Source organism: Chironomus tepperi, unplaced genomic scaffold, assembly GCF_022539635.2.
Source record: "Chironomus tepperi strain 1889 unplaced genomic scaffold, CSIRO-AGI_Ctep_v1 contig_420, whole genome shotgun sequence".
Taxonomy (NCBI): Eukaryota; Metazoa; Arthropoda; class Insecta; order Diptera; family Chironomidae; genus Chironomus; species Chironomus tepperi.
The window spans coordinates 7087-32116 of record NW_027226542.1 but is presented as its reverse complement, the minus strand read 5'-3'; the positions used below and the strand labels follow the sequence as shown (position 1 = coordinate 32116).

The 25030-nt window shown below is 29.7% G+C and overlaps 5 protein-coding genes and 1 long non-coding RNA gene across 6 annotated transcripts; 2 read left to right on the top strand and 4 right to left on the bottom strand.

The window, feature by feature from the left end:
- On the bottom strand, nt 1-3523 carry LOC139097341 (mucin-2-like). The gene is made up of 2 exons (XM_070649150.1): nt 3369-3523; nt 1-2037 (listed from the first exon to the last, which is right to left on the bottom strand). The coding sequence occupies exons 1-2, from the start codon at nt 3509-3511 to the stop codon at nt 96-98; spliced, it is 2085 nt and encodes a 694-aa protein (XP_070505251.1). The 5' UTR covers nt 3512-3523; the 3' UTR covers nt 1-95.
- Nucleotides 3524-4679: 1156 nt separating this feature from the next.
- On the bottom strand, nt 4680-7703 carry LOC139097344 (uncharacterized). The gene is made up of 3 exons (XR_011545056.1): nt 7522-7703; nt 7341-7449; nt 4680-4942 (listed from the first exon to the last, which is right to left on the bottom strand). It is a non-coding gene; the product is annotated as an uncharacterized lncRNA (long non-coding RNA).
- A 214-nt stretch (nt 7704-7917) lies between these two features.
- Nucleotides 7918-8625, bottom strand: LOC139097340 (uncharacterized). The gene is made up of 2 exons (XM_070649148.1): nt 8283-8625; nt 7918-8209 (listed from the first exon to the last, which is right to left on the bottom strand). The coding sequence occupies exons 1-2, from the start codon at nt 8560-8562 to the stop codon at nt 8091-8093; spliced, it is 399 nt and encodes a 132-aa protein (XP_070505249.1). The 5' UTR covers nt 8563-8625; the 3' UTR covers nt 7918-8090.
- Nucleotides 8626-15037: 6412 nt separating this feature from the next.
- LOC139097347 (uncharacterized) lies at nt 15038-15804 on the bottom strand. The gene is made up of 2 exons (XM_070649153.1): nt 15481-15804; nt 15038-15392 (listed from the first exon to the last, which is right to left on the bottom strand). The coding sequence occupies exons 1-2, from the start codon at nt 15737-15739 to the stop codon at nt 15274-15276; spliced, it is 378 nt and encodes a 125-aa protein (XP_070505254.1). The 5' UTR covers nt 15740-15804; the 3' UTR covers nt 15038-15273.
- A 2251-nt stretch (nt 15805-18055) lies between these two features.
- LOC139097346 (uncharacterized) lies at nt 18056-19490 on the top strand. The gene is made up of 2 exons (XM_070649152.1): nt 18056-19172; nt 19230-19490. The coding sequence occupies exons 1-2, from the start codon at nt 18107-18109 to the stop codon at nt 19370-19372; spliced, it is 1209 nt and encodes a 402-aa protein (XP_070505253.1). The 5' UTR covers nt 18056-18106; the 3' UTR covers nt 19373-19490.
- Nucleotides 19491-20181: 691 nt separating this feature from the next.
- On the top strand, nt 20182-24694 carry LOC139097343 (uncharacterized). Its single transcript, XM_070649151.1, has 5 exons — nt 20182-20518; nt 21152-21422; nt 21543-22757; nt 23330-23521; nt 24414-24694. Exons 1-5 carry the CDS (start codon nt 20369-20371, stop codon nt 24569-24571), a joined length of 1986 nt encoding a protein of 661 aa, XP_070505252.1. The 5' UTR covers nt 20182-20368; the 3' UTR covers nt 24572-24694.
- The last annotated feature ends 336 nt before the right edge of the window (nt 24695-25030 follow it).

Below are 25030 nucleotides of genomic sequence, written 5' to 3'. Positions count from 1 at the left end.
TTATGTATAATAAATTTGATAGAAAATATTTATTATGAACATTTTGCAATAATTATTCACAAAATTTAATTGAAATTAATTCAAATCAAAAATTTCTATCCAATTCGGGAGATTGATTGCCATATCTGATTGTTCAACGATGACAACATGTTATCTGTCAATTTCAATATGTCATTGATCGATTGCTGATTCCGAAGTGGTATTCTTATCTCTTGTGTTTGTGTTGTTCTTGAAACTTCTTTAGTTGTCATTTTTTGTGGTTGTTTAGTTGTTGTTCTAGCTGAGACTACTGGAGGTCGAGTTAGAACTTGTGGTGGTCTTGGTGTTGCAAAAGGAGGCCTATTGGTTGGAACAGTTGATCTAATAGTTGAAGTTACTGGTCTAATAGGAGTTTGTGGGATATTAGGTATCAATGGTGATCTAGTTGTTATTGGAATCAAATTTTGTTTCCATGTTGTAGTTGAAGGGAAGATAGAACTTCTTGTTGTAGTAGTTTGACCAATATTTGAATGCCAATTTGGTCTCCCAGTAGTTTTTGTTATTGGTATTATTGGGAACAATGGCCTAGCCGTTGTGGAGAACAATCCGACAGTTGGAGTTGAAGGTGTTGTTATTATTGGAACTCTCGGGAATGTGGTAGTTGGAGTTGAAGGTCTTGTTATTATTGGAACTCCAGGAAACATGGTAGTTGTTGTTCTTGAGACAGGAATTGTAAACTCTAAGTTTTGCCGTGGCAATTGATTTTGTCGAACATTTGTTGGTGGTTGCGTTTTTCGAAAAATCGGAGCTGTGTATGTTGGGAAAGATATCCCTTGACTATTTGTGTCAATTTTTAAAATATCTTGTATGCTTTGATTATTTTGGAGCTGATTTAGCAACGTTTGATGCAAATCAAAAAGATTCAATGATGGAAATTGCGGAATCCTTGTAATAGACGGTGTTGTTGCTAATCGAGAAAAATTTGTTACAGATGGTGCTGTTGGAACTTGAGGATTAAATGGATTGATAGTAATCTGTGGAGCTATTTGGATCAATGGTGATTGAGTTGAGGAAAAAGTATGTTGTTGTGTGCGACTAATGATTGGAGCAGTGAAAATAGGATGAGATGTTGAAATGGATGTGTCTACTATTATAATTGGCTTAATGGCAGGAGCTAACCAAGATGGAAGCGTAGGTTGAGTTCTAAAAATTGTTGAACCTTGTGAGTGTTTCATAATTGGCTGTTGACTATTTTGAATTACTGGGTCAGTTATGTGAAAATCAGGTTTGATAGTCTGTTGTATAATCCCGGAAGGGACAGTATTTTGAATAGTTGCAAGTGTTGGACGCTGTTGAATTAAGTTTGATGGTGTGGTAATTTGAATCGCAGAAGCTGTAAATTGTGAGTGAGCTGAATTTGTAACTTGATCATCAGATTTTTCTGTTATCATCAGATTTGGCCCCGTCGTTTGTCGATTTAATATTGGATTTTGAGTTACAGGGATATGTTGATTTATGTTGACTTGATTATTTAAGTTTGGCTGATTGATAGTATTTTTTTGAATATTTGGATCGAATTGAATAATTTGGTTTGAATTGTTGGAATTTTGTTGATTTTCTGATTTTGGTATACTAGTAGGAACTATCGAACTTGAAACTGTATTCAAAACAACTGGCGCCTGAGTTTGATGATTTAATAATGGTTGTTGGATATTCTGAAAGTGTGAAATCGTAAATTGCTGCTGGATTGGTGCTGGTGCAAAATTTTGATGCTGATTATTTTGAATGGGAGTTGGATGGGTATTGGCATTTTGATTCCAAATTGCTTTCTTGGTAGTAGTAATTCGCACATAAGACGGCTGATTTTGTGATGGATTGTTCATCCAACTGAGAATGTTATTTTGGTTCTGAGTCATCCACGAAGGTGGTGCATTGTTACCCTGATACGACTGACCTTGTTCTAGTTCATTTTCGTTTTTCATCTTTTGAGGAATTAGAACTTGTGGTGGTTTTTGTGTTTCATCTGTTGGAAAGAACCAATTATGGAACGGTTCGGATCTTGTGAATAAAAAAAAATTAATTTTGTTCAGATTAAAAAATAAATTTTTCGGATTTTTCTTAATTTGCAACAAATTTGCAAATTATATTCTGTGCACTATGATCTAGATTTGAAAATTTTGTTCAAAAATTCAATGTACAGTTTGGGCGAAATTTAAAATTTTCAAAATCCAAATGACCGTTTTTCTGATGATGAGTAAATTTGCAATTTTTTGGTATTTTAAGCACTTTTAAATGCTTTAACTTAAATTAAATTCATGGTCCTTAATTAATGAATGAAAAATCAGATGAAAAAATGGTAAAATAACGTTGATAATGTGAAAATTGAAAAGTTGGTGTAAACTTTGTGTTGCACGACAAAAGTAAAAAACCCAAAACTATGCAATTTTCAACATCGAATTTCTCGAAATCGGCATCGATCGGCATTGAGACATAAATACACATGGTAAATCTCGATTCTTTCTTTCGATTCATCTATATCTCGTGATGAGATCTGATAAAATTTTAACTTATTTACATTTAAATTACGACATTTTTAATCAAATTTTTATTAACTTTAAAGGCATTTTTCAATGCATTTCAGTGATCAAATCGTAAATATCAACTTTAAATTGGTATATAAACTGAATAATTTGAGTGTATAAATATTGAGAAATCAACAGAAATATTTTGGATTGAAAATTGTAAACAAAAAATACGTAACTTTGGAATCAATTTTATAGAGTTAGACAATGATTTAAAGTCTGATACTTAGAGGAATTGAGCATTATTATTTGAATTTGATCACTAAACAAATTAATAAATAATACACAACAAAAATGAATTTTTGAACAAAATTTTCAAATCTAGATCATAGTGCTGTGGCAAAAAGTTTCTGTCTGAAATTGACATCGTAATTAAAAAAAATAGAAAAGTCCTCGAGTTAACGATTGAGGGACTTAAGCGTATTATTGTCCTAGCGATCAGTAATTGATTAATAAGTCACACATTAATAAAAAGATCCAGGTCTCTTCCAGACCTAACAACGAAGATCCAGTAATATCCAGGTCACTTCCAGACCTAATAAACAAAATTCAGTAAGATTTAGGTCACTTTTAAAATTTTTCCCGCCAAATGTTGTTTACATTTAGTACTGAAATCAGAAGTTCATTAATTATAGTAATTTGAAACTTCAAAATAACCGATAACCCAATAACTTTATGTAATTGAAATATTTAAACAATTTTGAGCTTTCTACGATGTCTAGTTTTCAAGATCTCGCGTTCCAGCCGAACGATCGAAAAAAGTCTTAAAAAGCACTTCTGGTTTAATTTAAAAATCAGAAAACTTACAAATCAGGAATTTGACTTGGCAATTGCTTATTATATAGAGAAATTTGATTATCCATATTCCAAAGAACTTCATCCAAACTTCTTCCACTTACAAATAACACAAAAATTATTTGCAAAATCACAGAACAATAAAATTTCCACATTGTTTCAGTTCAATTGTTCGAAAACAAATAAGTGTAGCTGTCTTCTGTCATTTATTTAAAGCCTTTTGCTTCCAATCAATTATTGCATATCTCAATAAAAAAAGGTATTTTTTGGAAAGTATTTTATTTGTTCTAATGACAATTTTTGATTGATTGATGATAGAAAATTATTTTCCGAGACGATTGTAGAATTTTATTTTGTAGATTAATGAGTATCAGGCTCTTTATTGAGCTGAAGATAAAGCTGACATTGAAGCGATGATTGTTCTTTTAACTCTAAAATAAGTGCTCTGAGCACTATGATCTAGATTTGAAAATTTTGTTCAAAAATTCATTTTTGTTGTGTATTATTTATTAATTTGTTTAGTGATCAAATGAAACTTCAAATAATAATGCTCCATTCCTCAAAATATCAGACTTTAAATCATTGTCTAACTCTAGAAAATTGATTCCAAAGTTACGTATTTTTTGTTTACAATTTTCAATCCAAAATATTTCTGTTGATTTCTCAATATTTATACACTCAAATTATTCAGTTTATCTATATATACCAAATTTAAAGTTGATATTTACGATTTAATCACTGAAATGCATTGAAAAATGCCTTTAAAGTTAATAAAAATTCGATTAAAAATGAAAATTAAATGTAAATAAGTTAAAAATCTCATCAGATATATAGATGAATCGAAAGAAAGAATCAAGATTTACCATGTGTATTTATGCCACAATGCCGATCGACGCCGATTTCGAGATATTCGATGTTGAAAATTGCATAATTTTGGGTTTTTACTTTTGTCATGCAACACATCTGATTTTTCATTCGTTAATTAAGGACCATGAATTTAATTTAAGTTAAAGCATTTAAAAGTGCTTAAAATACCAAAAAATTGCAAGTTTATTCATCATCAGAAAAAACGGTCATTTGGATTTTAAAATTTTAGGTTTCATCCAAAAAATACTGCACATTGAACAAAATTTTCAAATCTAGATCATAGTGCTGTGATAGAATTTAAAATTTTCTTTGTATTTAATACGAGAAATTACTATACTAGTAGGAACTATCGAACTTGAAACTGTATTCAAAATCAAGCCTGAGCTTGATGATTTAATAATGGTTGTTGGATATTCTGAAAGTGTGAAATCGTAAATTGCTGCTGGATTGGTGCTGGTGCAAAATGTTGATGCTGATTTCAAATTGCTTTCTTTTTAGTAGTAATTCGCACATAAGACGGCTGATTTTGTGATGGATTGTTCATCCAACTGAGAATGTTATTTTGGTTCTGAGTCATCCACGAAGGAGGTGCATTGTTACCCTGATACGACTGACCTTGTTCTAGTTCATTTTCGTTTTTCATCTTTTGAGGAATTAGAACTTGTGGTGGTTTTTGTGTTTCATCTGTTGGAAAGAACCAATTATGGAACGGTTCGGATCTTGTGAATAAAAAAAAATTAATTTTGTTTATATTCACACCATATTTTGTGAATGTATTAAATTTGTTCAGATTAAAAAATAAATTTTTCGGATTTTTCTTAATTTGCAAATTTTGTTCAAAAATTCAATGTACAGTTTGGGCGAAATTTAAAATTTTCAAAATCCAAATGACCGTTTTTCTGATGATGAGTAAATTTGCAATTTTTTGGTATTTTAAGCACTTTTAAATGCTTTAACTTAAATTAAATTCATGGTCCTTAATTAATGAATGAAAAATCAGCTGAAAAAAATAGTAAAATAAGGTTGATAATGTGAAAATTGAAAAGTTGGTGTAAACTTTGTGTTGCACGACAAAAGTAAAAAACACAAAATTATGCAATTTTCAACATCGAATTTCTCGAAATCGGCATCGATCGGCATTGTGGCATAAATACACATGGTAAATCTCGATTCTTTCTTTCGATTCATCTATATCTCGTGATGAGATCTGATAAAATTTTAACTTATTTACATTTAAATTATGACATTTTTAATCAAATTTTTATTAACTTTAAAGGCATTTTTCAATGCATTTCAGTGATCAAATCGTAAATATCAACTTTTAATTTGGTATATAAACTGAATAATTTGAGTGTATAAATATTGAGAAATCAACAGAAATATTTTGGATTGAAAATTGTAAACAAAAAATACGTAACTTTGGAATCAACTTTCTAGAGTTGGACAATGATTTAAAGTCTGATATTTTGAGGAATGGAGCATTATTATTTGAAGTTTCATTTGATCACTAAACAAATTAATAAATAATACACAACAAAAATGAATTTTTGAACAAAATTTTCAAATCTAGATTATCTATATATACCATTTATATATACTAGAGATTTCAATACCGGACCAAAATCTCAATCCCGGGATTACGGTATTGGGAAATTCTCAATCCCGGGATCCCGAGATCCCGGGATCAATTCTAATATTATAATTCACTAAAAATTCGGTATCAAATTATGCTCACAACGGTTCAAAATAACTGAAACTAACTAAATTTGAATTAAATGGAGGATGATTTGCCATTTAAAAAGAATCTAATTCAAAAACTGACTTCTTTAGCTCTACTTTAAATAAGTTTCAAGTTCATATTGATTCATATGTAAAGACAGATTCCAGACTTTCATATTTAGGGTTAATTACGACTAGGATTTTCAATACCGATATTGAAATCTTTCCAATATCAGTATTGAATATCAATATTTCATACAAATCAGTTCCGCTATTCAAAATCCTAATCCCGACAATTTTTAACGTCTCTAATGATATGAACTGAAAAATTGATGTTAATCAGTTGATAAATAGCTGATCTAATGAAAACGACGATGATTTGTTTTTGGATTAGTATCGATCTTGAATAAGTGCATCAAGATATTATAGAATAAATTGTGAATAAAGATTTTTAATCGTTTTTTAGTCCAAATTTTAAATTTTTAATCAAAAGGTAGAGCTAATGAATAATTTAAGTTCAGGATAAACTTTTTCTTTGCAAAAAAATTCAATTTTAAATTTGAATATTGAATGTACGTTGAATGTATGTTGAAATACCGAAATTTCAATCCCGGGATTTCGGTATTGGAAAATCGAGTCCCGGTATTCGGGTCCCGGGATTGGAAACCCTAATATATGAAATGCATTGAAAAATGCCTTTAAAGTTAATAAAAATTTGATTAAAAATGTCGTAATTTAAATGTAAATAAGTTAAAATTTTATCAGATCTCATCACGAGATATAGATGAATCGAAAGAAAGAATCAAGATTTACCATGTGTATTTATGCCACAATGCCGATCGACGCCGATTTCGAGATATTCGATGTTGAAAATTGAATAATTTTAGGTTTTTTACTTTTGTCGTGCAACACAAAGTTTACACCAACTTTTCAATTTTCACATTATCAACGTTATTTTACAATTTTTTCATCTGATTTTTCATTCATTAATTAAGGACCATGAATTTAATTTAAGTTAAAGCATTTAAAAGTGCTTAAAATACCAAAAAATTGCAAGTTTACTCATCATCAGAAAAAACGGTCATTTGGATTTTGAAAATTTTAGGTTTCGTCCAAAAAATACTGCACATTTGGACAAAATTTTCTAGATGTGATAGAATTTAAACGAGATTTTTTGAGTCAATTATTGTATTTAATACGAGAAATTTAAAAACCATTGAAATCATTTTGATTAATGTTTTTGAATTTATTAAACTATGCTAAATAGCATAGATGACATAACTACATTTATGCGTTATCACTTTATAAAGCATGTAGTGCCATCTTCAATTTGTAAATGAAATTTTCTCTCCGTTCCAAAATGTTCAATGTAAAAAATAATTAAAAAATTTTTCTTACGATGAGCACTTCATTATCTTATCTCATTTGTACAATTTCAATGATTATATTTGTAAACTCCTTGGAATTCTCTCACTATCGGCTACTAATGTTTGTTGTGTAAATATTTCTGCAAGTAATTGTTTATTTAGTTAACGGACACTTATTACGTCACCCAAAAAAAACGAATTTCTTTCCTCACCTTCTCGTTACAAAATGCCCATACAAAAATATTTTTTTTTAGGCTGTTACAAAATCCTAGACCCCCTTCCCCCTAAAAAGCGAACGTAATAAGTGAACGGCCTTAGTCAGTTCCCGATCTACAACTAAGACGAATTTTTTTTACATATAAAATTTTCATCTACATAAGAACAGCATTCTCACATTCTTGGCATTAGAAGCACCAATTGAGTGGCGGTTTTCAGTACTGGAATGGCATTTCTAGATGTAGACTTTTAGTTAGTAATTATATAGGATGATTCTGCAAAGATAAAGTATTCAAAAATGGGGTTTTATTGAAAGACCAACGGCAATTTATGCTGAAAAAGTTATAAAAAAATTTTCAAAATTATTATTAATAAAAATAAACACAAAAATGTTTTTAATTTTTAAAAAAATCGAGAAATTGTATGTAAAGCACTCAATTTATTTAACAGAAGAATGTGATCAAAATTTTTTTTCTAAAATTTTGCATATGAATGAAGCAGTTATAATGAAATTAGCGAGAACTTATCGGACATGGTCGGCTATCACTTAGTATTTATCATTAATTTATTCTTGTGCTTCTTCATCATCGCTGAATGGACGAATTCTTTGTGGAATTTGTGATGGGAGTGCGCATGTACGTTCTGCTGCCCACCAAACTGTTCCAGTTGGGCAACTGAATGGCCCTAAAAAAAAATATATATATATATATAAAAATAAAAAGTAATTCGGAAATTGAGAGTAAAATGGTGAACTTACAGGCACGATCACCCCAACAGATAAAGAAGTCCCATTGTCCGTTTCCTGGTAGGAAGAATGGATACCCCTCATGGTCATCAACACCAACACATCTTGGGTCATTTACAGAGTCGCGCCATGGAGCTCTTGGTTGAATTGGTACACGTGGTGGCTGTGGGAAGGTTGGCCATTGTGGCTGTTGTTGTGGTGGTTGTGGTTGTTGAGGGCGAATGATTGGAATTTGTACTTGAACTTGTGCAGCGGCTAAGCTGACGAGGGCGAGAAGAACTAAGAATTTCATCTTTTTTTCACTGTTAAACTGTAACTGGACTGTTTAATATTTCAACGAATGAATGTCGATTGATATGAAATGGCGATGAATTTATATACAATAGTCAATGGACTTCTTCTTCTCGCTAGTGTGTCTTATCAATATTTTTTTGTCACTTGTATGTTCAATAATTGTAAAACTTGTTTTTACTGATTTAAAGATATCACCGCTAAAAGTGGTCACTTCTTGTTTTTTCTGATTTTTCTGGTGCATATCAATTTTTTATCATACATTTTATGATAAACATTTGAGTTTGGATAAATAAGTAAAATAATGACATTATTTATTCTTAGGAAGTATATTTCGTCACAGGAAATTTCAGGTGACCTAAAATTACTTTTATTTATTGTGTAATTTGTGCTTTAAATCGTGAAAATAAATACCTGAATCATTACATCTGTTGAATTATCAAAGATCAGAAAGACGTCTTGGATTGCTAACTACAGCAATGAATCAAATCGTGAAAGTAAAGTCATTAATCATCCATAATAGATAAAATTGTAGACTTATATATACTTATATATACTTATATCGAATGAACTATATCGAATGTATTTATACTTATATATACTTATATATACTTATATATACTTATATATACCTATATCGAATGAACTTCCAATTAATTTACTTAACTTACATGTTAAGAAGAAAATTAATGATAAGTTTATCACACAAGAAATTCAAAAAGACGAAATTGAGTAAATTGAAATTGACAAGTAATGTCAATCATAACACACAAAGCATTAAAAGTAGACAATCTCGTAGAAAATTTAAGCTAAAAATTATTTATCATACTAAGAAAAAAAGATCAAAGTATAAAAATATGCATAAACATGACTCAAAAAGACAAAAAAAAAGAAAGAGTCGATTCATCTAATGAAAAATACTAATTTTTCAAAATTATTTCATTCATTCCAGGCACGTAGATGAAAGTAAAAACATCGGTGAACGACGGTCACTAATTAAGGACGAAACTGGACAGATAATGGAAATGATGATTAGGACGACGATTATGATTTATTATGCAGAATGATGAGTAACTATACTCAACAACTTGAATTATTATTCTATAATGTTTCACGAGAAACATTAAGATCGATTTATTTTATTAAGTCATTGTGAAACGATTCACAATAAATCTGATTAATTACTTAATGAAATTACAGCATTCCAGGCACGTAGATGAAAGTAAAAACATCGGTGAACGACGGTCACTAATTAAGGACGAAACTGGACAGATAATGGAAATGATGATTAGGACGACGATTATGATTTATTATGCAGAATGATGAGTAACTATACTCAACAACTTGAATTATTATTCTATAATGTTTCACGAGAAACATTAAGATCGATTTATTTTATTAAGTCATTGTGAAACGATTCACAATAAATCTGATTAATTACTTAATGAAATTACAGCATGAGCCAATATGAACATATGAAGTGTCACGAGACCAATTAAAAAATTTAATTAAGCTACAAAATTAGATATGATTCACTGAATTATTGGAATTAGGGGTTTCAATCCCAGGATTACGGGATTGCGAATTTATTTAATGTTGATACAAAAACTTCAAGTTGAAGTTGAACATGAGGCTTTACAGTATAAAATAACAAAAATTTATTGAAACTTTCTTTAAAAATTCATATTAAATTGTTAATATTTTGAAAGGCCAGAAATTAAATTTATTTGTATGTAATTTTTTAAAATTCTGTTAAGGCATCAAAGATCTCAAAAATTTAGGCAAATTCTTGTTGCTTTCTTGATATCGGGAAAAATCCCGAGATCCCGAAAATTCTATTCCCGATCCCAAAAATCTTTCGAGATTGGGATTTCCAGAAAGCATGATGTTGACATCTTGATTTCGGCTTTGAAAACACAAATCTTGGCAATTTGTTGTCATTAATTTGTTTTGTTAACTATTTAGACCACATTTTTGTGTACTGGAGATGATTTTTTCTATCCTCAAAATTTCTAATAAAACTATTAATATTACATTTACACTATAATTCGACTAAAAACTTGATATTTTTTTTCAACATCTAATCCCGGGATTGAAACCATTTGTTGGATGAATTGGAATCATCTCAACACATGAATGGAATTATTAATTAATTTATCATAAAATTACAGCTACAAAGATTCTGATAAATTCAGACAAAATCATAGATAAATAATATTTTAAATATTGTTTTATAGATGTGGGATTAAAGAATCTTTAGATAGAGAGCAAGAAATTAGATCAACAACAAAAATTGGGAACTTGTGACAACAGGAGGAGCATCTTGTATTTAATTGACCGGAATTTATTTAAGATATGCTGAATGCTATGAATATATGACAACATCAGAATCAGCTAATTTATAATATGGTATTGACATTTTTTGGAAATTCTATTTTACACTGTTTTTGACTTCCAGAAAGGTAAATAAATTATAAAAGAATGCTATTAAAATGATATATGTTTAGTTTTATGAAGCTTTTATCTTAATATAGGGCTATTCTTTGGATGAGTTGAATTTTTGAAAAAGAGCTTTTACAATCCAAGGTTATTTAAATTTGTATACGAAAAATGATTTCATAAAAATCCTTCCTAATGTTATGTTTTAATAGTTTAAATGACTCTAAACAGTCTTTTAACATTAATTTTTACTAACTTAGCAGTTATTTGACATTAAAAAGCTAAACTAAGTCGTCATGGATTAGGAAAAAAAAGCTCAAAAATTTTGTGGTTTTAAAAGTCAGGAAGAAGAGATAGAAAATCGCATTTCATGTCCTTATGATTAGAATGGCTGTATTCATGAATAGAATTAGATCAAGACATTAAATCATTCAAAAATACTAAAAACAGGACTGAGAAGTTAGATGCGCGGTTTATTTCATTGAAGTCCATTCAAGCTACGTTAACAAGTGTTGAACGAACCTTCTCTGCATAGAAATTTCCTAATAATATGACTAAGGAGAAGTTAATATTTTACTTATTTTTTAAAATTTTTTTTTGAAAACAATTAATTTCATTACTTCTAAGTTCATTGTTTTTACTAATTATACACTAAGCGTGAATATACAGGAAACTTTTTGAAAATTCAGATGTTTTTGCGCATCATATCCATACTTTCGAAAATATTTGGTATTTGTACAATATTTGGGGGTCTCGATATTTGGGTATTTGGTATTTGTACAAATAGTAAAAACCCAAATAATTGACACATCTATTCTCCACCAATTTCCTTAAAATCGAATTCTTCGGGTGAAAATTCAATTCCTCTAATCAACTAAATAAAATAGTTTTTATGCTAACGAACGAACCTAGCAAATAAAATTAAGTAGTTCAGTGGAAAAAAAGAATAGCCCATAACTAAGATTTTATGTTCGAAAATATAAACCCTAAAAATTCAATTTTTTACTATAATTTTCAATTAAATATTTTCTTAAGGAATTATCACTTATTCATTTAGAAAGTGGACTAATATGATAAACAAACCATATATTTTCACAATAATTAGTATTAAACAGTTTAACTAAAAAAACACATTTAAAATATGTAAACATTGAATTTAATTTCTTTGTAAAAAAATCTAATTTTTGTGGTATTTTTTCTAAGAGATTTTTTGGTTGATTTTTTTACTAAGGTTGATGCTAGGAATCTCTAGCTAGGGAATTTCTAGGGGAATCTTATTTAAAATTTAAAAATTCGTTAAATTTTTTTTAATTAATTTATCATTTTTTACATGCTTTGCAGACTTAAATTGAACTTAAATTAATTGAATATAAGTCTGATAGTAAATTTAGCTAATTTTCTTGAAGAATTGAGCTAGAAATTCTTAATATATTATTACCACAAAAATTACATTTCATACCACAAAAATTAAATTCACTAATAAAATCAGTTTTTTACGATAACTGTTATTTCAGGATAAATTTTGATTAGCTTATAGTAAATTTTCTTGGTTCCTGAATATTTTGGCAAAGAAATTGTCCTAAAAGAATTAACACGTGAAAAGTTATGAACTTTTAAAGTCTTGAAGTTGACAAAAATTAGATTCTTTACCCTATTTTTTTATTATTGTCATAATTGTCACATTTCATTTAATTTTGCAATTATATGAAAAAATTATGTCAAGTTTTTATGATAAGTGTATCATATTTGCCAACAAGTAATTCGTTAAATTTTTTTTAATTAATTTATCATTTTTCACATGCTTTGCAGACTTAAATTGAACTTAAATTAATTGAATATAAGTCTGATAGTAAATTTAGCTAATTTTCTTGAAGAATTGAGCTAGAAATTCTTAATATATTATTACCACAAAAATTACATTTCATACCACAAAAATTAAATTCACTAATAAAATCAGTTTTTTACGATAACTGTTATTTCAGGATAAATTTTGATTAGCTTATAGTAAATTTTCTTGGTTCCTGAATATTTTGGCAAAGAAATTGTCCTAAAAGAATTAACACGTGAAAAGTTATGAACTTTTAAAGTCTTGAAGTTGACAAAAATTAGATTCTTTACCCTATTTTTTTATTATTGTCATAATTGTCACATTTCATTTAATTTTGCAATTATATGAAAAAATTATGTCAAGTTTTTATGATAAGTGTATCATATTTGCCAACAAGTAAGTAATAGACAATATCATGTTTAGACTCAAAATTAAAGTTCATTTAGTATCATTAATAGCTTCACAGAAGATTAGATAAAAATATAAGGAAACATTTTTAAACCATCCTTTCCTTTTTCTGTGGTGGATTGTAAAACAATTTACATTGTGTATTGTTATATTTTAATAATTTAATTGAAAATCAAGGAAAAAAAAGATTTAAAAGTTTCTATAAAAATCTAAATGTATGCTATGAAAAAATGAGACACAAAAAGTTGAAATAAAAATGCAGAGCTCGAAGTCGAGTCGAGTCGACTAAAGTCGAAGTGAGGCATATATTTATATACAAAAATATTACAAAATCAACTTTTTTCAAGTTTAGGGTCAATGTATTTTAAAATTATTAATTAAATTAAATGATATTTAATGATTGTATTTTTGGAGGTATTTTGCTCTTTGAAAACTTTAAGTGTTAATATTTTCGTAATTACTGCATGAATGAAAGAGTTTTATACACCAAAAGATCAAATGATACTGCAGAAATTATACACTAAGCTTAACTTTTTGGAATTCTCATTCATTTAAGCATAATTAATGATTTTGTATGCATTATTTTCGTTTTTGTTTTTGGAGGTATCAAATTTGTTTTTAGAGGTAAAAATATGTATTTCATCAAAAAATGACCGTTGATAAAATTTTCGCAGGAAAAAAGCTAAAAAATCCATTAGAGCAATCTCTACGGCTAAAATATATGGTACAGACGTTAAATAACTTAACATTTGGCGTTTATTTTACGTTATCGATCCTCTAACACGAAAAAAAATAATTTTTTTAAAAGTAAAAATAGTTTATCTTCCATTTTGCTTAATTTTTCATCAAATCACTTTACGTTTTCCAAAAATATCTCTCAAGTAGATAATTTACACTTAAATTAATTAATTTACATGTATTATTCACTCAAAAATTTTAGTAAACAAAACCATTCTTTTCGACAAAATTCAAAAGATTTCCGTTAAAAATACCTCCAAAAACAAATTTTTTTACCTCCAAAAATACATTTAACGAGTCATTTTTTGGAATGCTGTTTTCTCGAATATTAAGCAGTAAATACTGGTAATACCTTCATGCAAACACAGAAATAGATAGAAAATGTCTCAGAGATAAATTAGCATTTAGAAGAGGAAAACATTTTTCAACTGCCATTTGTTATTTAAATAAAGTGCTATTTCAAAATTTCGATTTCGAATAATAAGAAACAATCTCGTAGAATAATAACCATCGGCATCCATTGGGTATTTATGCATTGATTTGAAATGACCGATAACCCAAAAACAAAAACACCAGTGCCCTTGTGATGTATAGTATTTGAGTTTTCGCGTTACAACCGATCGAACAAAGTGTCTTATTAAGCGTGTGGCTGAAGTACGTCGGCATGATATCACAAATCGAATTAAAAACATGTCTATAATTTAGTCATAATATCGTCAAATTTCGTCAACCCATTCCCGAATTTCGTCAAGGCTTCCTTGCCGAGTTACAGCATGTCCAATTTTGGACAAAAATACCGACGTACTTCAGCTGACAATATTTTCAAAACAAATATTTTATAACATATTATATATCAAAACGCATCTACTAATTTCGTCAAATTTCGTCAAGTAAAAAATTCAAAAAACTTATTAAGCTACCTTTTTGAAAACAAGTTTTAAAATGCGCTAAAAACCTCCAATGAAATTAGTTGATTTTTTCACTCATTCTTCAGTGTGATTTTCAAATTTAACTCATCAAACTCTCTCCACCCTGATTAAACATTATACTAAAACACTTCATATCATTTAAAACATCAAAAATATATCATTTGGATTTTTATTTTCTGCGATAAAAGTAAAAATTTACTAAAACTTTTTTTAAGATTGAAAATTGCATGCTTAGCACTCAATTTATTCAACAAAAGATTGTGATCAAATAAAATTACGTGAAGCAGTTTTTAAAAATGAAATTAGCAAGAACAGATCGGATTTAATTTTATTTTTGTTGTGGACATGGTCATTTTTCACTTAGTGTTGTTTACTCATTAGCTTCTCCATCTTCATTGAATGGACGGAAACGGGCTGGAAGCTGGAATGGGAAAACGCAAACGTTTCTGCTAGTATCCCAGACTGTTCCTGTTGGGCAGTTGAAAGGCCCTAAAAAGATTGAAATGTTTGGGTAATTTAATTTAAATTAAAAAAAAAAATCAAATTACACAACAAAAATTAAAAAAAAAAATCTTACATGCAACATCACCCCAGCACTTGAAGAAGTCCCATTGTCCATTTCCTGGAAGGAAGACTGGAATTCCATCATGATCATCAACACCAACGCATCGTGGGTCATTGATTGGATCACGCCATATTGCTCTTGGTTGAACTGGTGGACGTGGTACTGGGAAACTTGGGAAGTGTTGTGGTGGTTGTGGGCGTTGGACTGGGATTTGTACTTGAATCTGTGCAGCAACGAAGCCGACGAGTGCAAGAAAAACTATGGTTTTCATCTTTTTTCACTGGTTTTTTATTAGACTGGACTCTTTGAAAAATCACTAAGTGAATGTCGAACTTTGAGAATTCGATCAGGATTTATATACAAAAAAATGGTCGACTTTTTAATTATATATTAATTAAACAATTTGAACGTGAAAAACAGAAGCGGCTTCCAATCAAATTTCAAAACCTATCGACATGAAAAACTTTTCCATTGACTCAATTAAAACAATTTAATCTCAACATTCTCATCAAATGCAACTTTTCGGTTGCCGAATCAAACGAATCTCGTGCTTAACAGATGTTTTTTGAAACTTTATGTCGCACCGCAAAGGAACTTTGAAACGCAAAATTCAATTAAAGTGTTATCAAAAATGTGCAATTTTAATTGATAACTTCAAATCAAATTTCAAGTTTTGGGCAGGTTCGAAAGAAATTGGCGTTCTTTATAGAATCCAAATTAGTGATCAGATTGTTAATGACACCGAGGAGGATGCTCACTAATGTATCTGCCATGTTTTGTAAAAAAAAAAATTATCATTTAAATGAAATCATTTTGCCGAAAACAAAGAATCTTTTTGTATAGTGCAACGTGATATGAGTCAAATACTATTCACGCACATTATACTAACTTTTAGTTTAAAAAAATTCATCTAACGCAAAGAACTAGTTTAAAAACTTAATGTTATAGGTTTCCGTGAGTTGTTATCTGATTTATCGGAATGTAAAAATACAAGTTACAAGATTAGGAACAATGTAAATTTATTTACTACAATCATTCAACAATATCATGTTAAAAGTAAAGTCAAGTGATTTTTAAATAGTAGACTTTTTCGAAAAAACCTTAATGTGAATAATAATTTTGGATTTATGTGGTGTATAGAAATTTAATCTAGTTTACATAATAAGTTTCTGTATTGATGTTTTATTTGCATCAGATTACTGATAATTAGAAAAATAGCCGTTAAAAGAAAAGATTCATGTACTGATTTTTAACTTCAACACCGAACCAAAGTTTCAATACCGGTATTTCGGTATTTCGATTATTTTTGTTTCTCCATGAAATAAATACCAAACTTCGTAGTTCATTTTTACAAATCATGATTTTTTTCATCAAAGATTATTTTTCATTCATTCTCTGGTTTTAAAGTCAAATGTAATCTTGGGTCAAAAAAATGTAATTTTTGGTGGTCACTTTTTTTCGCAGTTTGCAGGAATTTGTGGAAAAGTTTGATGGATGATTTAATGCCTTTCTATTGCATTAAGATTAAAATCACAAATTTTCATCGCTTACCAAAAATTACATTGTTTAGCCTATGTTAATAACCTTAAGAAATTGTTTCTTTTACAGAAAAATCTACAGCAACCAGACATCGTTAAGAGCTCAAACTTTTTCTAAATGCTTTAATTATTGATTTTTTATTTTATTTATTTATTTTATTTCCTCTCTTAAAACGAGTGAGTGTTTTAAGCATGGTCCTTCAATCGATTCGATCGCGCAATCGATCGATCTCCGATCCAAAAATGATCGATCGATCATGACCATTTTTCAGCTTTAATCGATCGATCATCGATCATTCGATCACAAAATGGAAAAAGTGATCGAATGATCGACGATTTTTTGATCATTTTCGATCACATGCTCGAATTTTTTTACATTTTTGATCGGTTGAGCAAAAAAAATTTTTGGTTACAATTTCCTTAATTTCACTTAAATTTTCAATTTTCTCCTTTTATTACATCAATCTAAACACATTTCTCCATCTAATGATGTAAATATAAAATGGAAACGGCCGCTAATGAACTTTATGGATAAAAAATCCATAAAAATTTCACAAGTATTAAAAGCTTACTAAAAACTAAGGATTTCAATCCAAGATTGATCAAAGTGTTGATGCACAATGCATCTTTGTGAAAAAAAAAATGTTTTCTGAACTTTCAAATCTCGTTCTGATAAATTCATCTTCATTATCTTAAATAAAATCAATTTAATATTGCTAAAATAGTCTAAAAAAATAAAACAAAATATTCAAGTAAAATAGGATCTTTTTCTACAATAAATAATTTTAATATAGACCATGTTTGTCAGATGAAAGTTTATAATTCATCAGAATAACACGAATCGAAACTAAAAAAACAGATAAAACAAGCTAACAACCTATCAGAAAACGAAAGCATGTTAAAATGTAGTCTCGTAAATAACAAGAAAGTCCAATAATTTCTATTGAACAAATAATAAAAATAATTCTGCCAAGTTGTCACTTGCACTGAACATATTGACGAACAATTTTTGATAACAGAAAAATCTATAAAACCAAGTAATATTTTTTTCAGAAGTTCAGTTCGTCTTTTATTGAAGAGAACGACAAGGAGAAATAATCATGAAATTTTTTGTTATTCTCGCCGTTTTGGGTATCACATCGGCACAACTTGCACATCATCGACCAATTCAGGTTCAAATAACTGAACATAATCCTTCTGTTAATCATCGTCCAATTCAAATTCAAACACCACCCATTGAAATTGTTCATCGCCAACCAAATTTTGATGAAACACAGCAACCAGGTCAAGTTTTTCCAAATTTTCAATCATGGAATTGGCAAAATGAAATGCCAATTCGTAGATTCCCAGAAATTTTTGAAGTAGTAGATCATCCACAGCCTCCATTTGTATTCCCAACTCCAATTCGTCCAGATCAAACCTTCCCATGGAATGGTCAATTACCTGTTGAGCAAGAATCTGGTTCACCAAGATGGGAAAACAATCCAAGATGGGGTGAACAAAGTCCTGAACATTTACCAGAATTAGAGCAAGAACAGCCACAATGGAATGTTCCAAGATGGAATTTAAGACCTCTTCCAGAGCCTGAACCAGAGCAACCACAATGGAACATTCCAAGATGGAATCAAAGACCACAACCTCAGCCATTCCCTGAGCCAGAGTGGAATGCTCCAAGATGGCAGCCAAGACCACAACCAATTCCTGAGCCAGAACAGCACATTCCAAGACTTCCACCATGGGCAATGCCCCAACCAGAGCCAGAACTCGAGCCAGAAGTTCCAAGGTGGGGCAATAATCCAAGATGGAATCAGAGACCCGAACCTGAGCCACTTCCAATTCAACGTCCGCAATGGCCACAACCAGAACCACAACCCAATCCTCAATTCCCACAATGGCCACAATTCCCAGAGCCACAACCTGAATCATTTCCTCCAAAAAGACCAATCATGAGACCAAGTCCACCACAACCTGAACTCATTTCCCCACCAGTTGAACGTCCAATTTGGCCACAACCACCAATTAGACATCCAGTTGCACCCAGAGCAAGTTGGCGTGATGGACACCCAGATGATCGTTGTCCAATTCCAGATGATCATGAAGGATATCCAGTATTTTTGAATGGTGATGCACAATGGAGCTTCTTCATCTGCTGGGGTGGAATTGCATGTAAAAAATTCTTATTTTTATTTCAATGACAATTTTTACAAATAATTTTTATTTAAGGGCCATTTGACTGTCCTGAAGACACAATTTTTAGACCAGAAGTAAATGTCTGCGCCGATCGTGCATGGAATCCAGTACAAATGCAACCATACTTCCAAGAAGTCCAAGAAGTTGAACAAGCTGTTCCATATGAGGCTGAATAAATCAACTTGTCATAATTTCTGTATAAATGAAGCTTAGCTTGAAATATTTTAGGAATGACGCACATTTTTTTAAAACCTATAAAGATTATGAACATGTTTTTTATGTTAAAAGAGCAAATCCATGTGAATTTATTTTTGATTTTTTTTTAATTTACTTTAATTTGGATTTGAATTTTGTTCTCATAAATTTACTAAAATATGTGTTAATTTAAACATAAATTATTCAAAGTTGAAATTGCTTTAAAATGCAAAGTTTAGTTTGTTTTTAAGAACAAAGTCAGTTAGTTAGCGCACAATTGCGAAAAAGATCCAGTAAGTTTCAAGTTACTTTCTCGGTATAAAAAAAAATCCAGGAGGAACCAAGAATTGTTTCATATAACGGGGTTTTGAAATGCAAACTCATTTTAATTACTTTAAAAATAAAAAATGATAATAAAAACCGCAAAAAACCGCGGTTTTAAAATTTTAAAAACTACGAAGGCACTAAAAATATATTTTGAAAAGTCACAATGAATTTCAATCTGATAATGCCCAGTAGGTGTTTAAAGTAATCACAAAAATGATTATCAGCAAATTAATCATGAATTATTTTTGTTGCAGAATTTACACATGGTAAGCACGTGAAATATTTTTATTGAAGAAAGCGATCGGATTAGATAAAATGAGTTGTAAAACAATAAACTAATAGCATCAATATAAATACAAACACAGTCGCAATAAATGGTTTTATTCTTATCTATGATATTGAAGTAATTGAGTTTTTATTGTTTTTACCTTTTTCAGTTAATATTTGACAGTTAAAGCGATAACTTGAGTTATAATAATATTTTAGTGCTTGCGATTCAATAAATTTTGTATATTAAAATGAGGTGATTTTTTTTAAAAAAATTAGTTGATTTGCTATAAAATAAAATTGTATATTTTCCAAACAAATCTCAAAAATAAAAACTAAATCAAGCAAACATTATAATCAAATAATTGTAAAATATTCAAAAAATGAATGACAAAAATTCTAAGGAAATTAAAAGTTTGCAAAATTCTCCAAAAAAGAAGAAAAAGATTAATCATTCAGATCTCGGACCAAATTTTGTGGCTCCAGATGGAGGCTTTGGATGGTTCATTTGTATTGCAGCTGGATTATCAAATGTATGAGAATTATTTTTTTATTAACCTTTTTATTTATTACATTCTTAGTTTATTAATGCAACTTTCCGACGTAGTTCTCAATTGGGTGTTTTGCGCATTTTTGTTTAACTTCTGAAATCCTTTCATAAATATATTGTTTTATTGAGACAATTCTCATGTAATTGAATTTTTTTCGTAGTACTTGTAGTTTTTGAAGACGAATTTTCGTCATCCCTTTAAATGCTGAGTAGCCGTATAATGCCGTATAATATGCAATATGTAAATGAGAAGTTTGTTTCGAACGTCTTGAAGGAACGTGAGTTCCTTTTGGTGATATGAAGGATTAAGTAATCTTAGTGCATTGTGAGCTCTGTTGATCACATATTATAGATGCTGCATTAAATAGTGACTTGTCTTCTCATATGATTTAATCAATGATTTTAAATTTTTAGAAAAAAAAAAAATCGGGTGCTCTTTGAAGGTTTGAATTTTTTTGCCAGCAATTTTGAAAAATAAATTTGACGGTTATTTTTCATACACTTTTTAACTGATTATATTCACACTGTTTCAAAAATCGAGAATTTTTTTTATGATTTTTAAAAGGTTAATGCTGAGTTTTTTATTATAATTGCTTGTAAAAAAATTTAATTTCAGCTTGTTTGCTTCCAAGTCGTTCAACAATTTGGACTCCTCTACCGAGATCGTCTTACCGCTCTTAACATATCATCCTCAAGAATCACATCAATAATTAACATTAATCAAGCAGCGACGTCACTCATTGGATTAGCAAATGGTCCAATGTTTAGAAGATTTACGTACAGACAAGTTGGTATTGTTGGTGCAACTTTTGTGACGGTTGGAGTTTTATTTTCGGCATTTGCTGATTCATTTGTATTGTTTCTGATAACGTTTGCAATTATTTATGGTAAGTGTATAAAACTGATTTTGATAAATGACATAATGAATGAATAAGAGCTTATTATTTTAAAATAGTGCTCTATTTTGAATAAAATCGACTCTGTTAGATTAATTTGTACGATTCTAGGCGGCGGTGTAGGTCTAACAACATCCAGTAACTCCTTAGCTCTTAACACTTACTTCAAAGAACGTCGACGAATAGTAACTGGAATATCATGGTCTGTAACAGGCTTAGGACCAATTGTTTTTCCATTTATAGTGACTTTTTTAATTCCAATTTATGGAGTGACTGGAACAGTCTTAATCTTTGCTGGTATTGCAATGAATGCAATTTGCTTTGCATGTATTCTTCAACCAGTCATGTGGCATGTGAAGAAGAAAAACTCTAACGAAGTAAAGGAAATTGAATGCTCATACTGTCAATCTTTGAAAAAAAAGCAGGACGGAAGCTTATTTTCAAGTCAATATTTATTTAATGTCGATGACAAAATTATGGTTGGATATGAAATTATTGATCCAGGTACTCCAATGCTTGCCAAAGCTAATGACGGTTGGTTTTCATCAAATTCAGCTAAGAGGTCACTCTACAGTTCCAGAATGAGTTTGTCATCCAAAAAGCCATCAACCCAAAATCTAGCGAAAGCTGCACTTGACAAACAAAGATCATCTAATACCGAGAAATTCACTGAATCTCAACCTGAATCAATAACTGTCAGAAAGAATTTATCATCAAATTCATTTCGTCACAACAAGACATCACCAGCGACTCCAATGGCCAGTCGAAATTCTTTTGCAATGCCTCACATTTTTGAAGGAAAATCGTCAGTTGCTGATACTTTAGTCCGTCAATCATCACGCAAACGAACTAACACATTTACAGTTGAAAAAGAAATTTTGGATGCGGCAAAAGATAAACTTGAGGAATATGTGACAATTGCCAGTGAGAAAATGATAAAGTGCACTTGTGAGGACTTGAAACAGCAACAACGTGAACTGGAAAATAGACAATCAAATGATGACGATAATGATGATCAAAATTTTACATTATGGCAGAAAATAAGCATTTTTTTTGACCTTGACCTTATGAAGGACATGACCTACCTGAACATTATGTTTGGATTGATTATCGCTCATTTTACGGAAATGAATTTTTCTGTTTTGACACCATTTGTGTTGACTGACTTTGGGCTTGAAAAATCACAGATTGCATTCTGTATGTCAATACTTGGAGTTACAGACATTTTATGTCGATTTACAATCCCCTTTGTTGCTGGGTTGATTGGATTTGATAACAGAACTTTCTATTTAATTGGAATCGTAAATTTAGCAATTGGACGTATTGGTAAGTTTTTTTAAAAGGTAAAATGATAAGATAAGAATTGTTTTTGTTTGATTTGTAATTCTTCGTAATGTGAATTTTTTATTCAAATAGTTTTAAAAAATAGTCTTTGGTTAATTTCTGTGAATAATTAGCACACTTTTGAAAAATTAACGCTGACTGATAAAAATTAATTAAGCCAACATTTACATATTACAAAATAATTCAGATCGGCTAACATTTACTTGAAAATTGACAATCATGTGCAAGGTCGATGTACTAAAATTTAATGATAAATGTATTTCGCCTATCTCAACACCACGTGGCATATGACTGCTGCTAAGTACTTCAAATTAACTCAATTAAAGATTAATTTGATTGAAGTGAGACAATTAACAATTTATAGGGCAGCTATCTGCTGTTTTCCTTCCGAACGCTGCTTTTTCCCGGTAAAGCCTCATACACGAGGGCCGTATTAAAGCCCAATTGAAAATCTTATCCATGATATATTTATATACAGCAAAATATGAGAGGCAAAAAAATATTTATTGATTTATTTTAAAGCTATTATCTGAAAAAACTTCTTATCTTTTAAGTTTTGGCACACTTTCATTCATATTATGTCGCAATCGGAGTTTTCTTGTGGAATGGATTTAACAAAGGACTTCGAACTGTTTTCATGAATTTGTGCATCCCATCACATGTTCCTATTGATAGATTACCAGCTGCTACTGGATTGCATTTGTTATTTTCTGGAATATTTTACATTTTGTTTGGACCTGTCATTGGTAAGTATTATCCATAACCGGTATTTTCGAATACCAATATTTTCTGTTTCGAAAAATTTTTCCGGTAAATTTTAAAGTTTTTCAATTAAATGAAATTTTGAGAATTTGCGGCCTGTTTCACTAAAGTGGATTATCCTCGAATTCGGATATCCACTTCAGTTTTTTGGAAATATCTCCAACATTTTAAGAGTTGCAATATTTTTGGTTTTAGTTTATAATATGCGACCCAGCCGTGACAATTATATATATTTTGAATTTTGCTGGTTAAGGATGTATTAATTATTCAATTTTTCAGTCAAATCTACTAGATTTGCCGCAATCATTGCTATAAATTTGTCAATAATTGAGAACCCAAAATTCCAAATATACGAAAATAAAGGTTTAAGTGTACTCTACACGTATCTATGAAAACTCCTTGGAAATATTTAAAAAAAACTGAAGTGGATAATCCGATTTCCAGGATAATCCACTTTAGTGAAACAGGCCGTTTGTGTTCACGTTAAAATTAGTCATTAGTGGACATTACCTTGCCATTAGTTCGTAAAAAGGTTTTTCGTCTACTTGGAATTAATTAACTATTTTGCAATTATTTATCCATATTAAGAAAATATGAAAAATAGTTATAATAATGAAAAGTGTGTCCTTTCAAATGGAAAACTTTAATTTTTTTCTGCAAAAGAAATAGCTTTTGAAGGTTTTTTACATACTTAAATTGATAGTTTGAAGATTTATTCAAAAATTTAGTAAAAGAAAAAAATTTCAAAAACGCATAATTTTACAAAATTTGTGATCAGAGACAGCATTTTGAACCAAATACCGGTATATTAGTATACCGTTATACAGCTATTGACTAATTTTCAGCATATAAATAATTTTAATCATTAAATTTTAGGTTATATTCGTGACAACTCAAACTACACAATTGCACTTCACTGTCTCAATATAGCTACATTTTTGTGTGCAATTTCATGGACTATTGAGATGGTAATAACGAAAAGACGAGAAAAAAAGGCAACTATAATTGATGTGGAGAATTTGGAGCTGAAATAGGAATGATTAAGCAAATATTTTTTAGAGTTTGGAGTAACATTTAGGTAGTTTTCAAATCTTAATAAACTTATAATGAGAAACAATAAAAAAACATTTCGATGCTTAACTTTAAAGCAAAATGAAGTAGTGAGCCTTTTAAATTTGGTATCAATAGAAAGCTACTGATTTTATCTTTCCAGCAATACCATATTTAAGATTTGAGAATGAATTGTGCTTTCGTTTTAAGCTTCGTAAATTAAAAGCCGTTAAAATTGTATCTAAAACATTTCGATGCTTAACTTTAAGGCAAAATGAAGTAGTGAGCCTTTTAAATTTGGTATCAATAGAAAGCTACTGATTTTATTTTTGCAGCAATACCAAATTCATGATTTAAGACTACATTGTGCTTTTGGATAAAGCTTCAAAAATTAAAAGCCGTTAAAATTGTATCTAAAACATTTCGATGCTTAATTTTAAGAC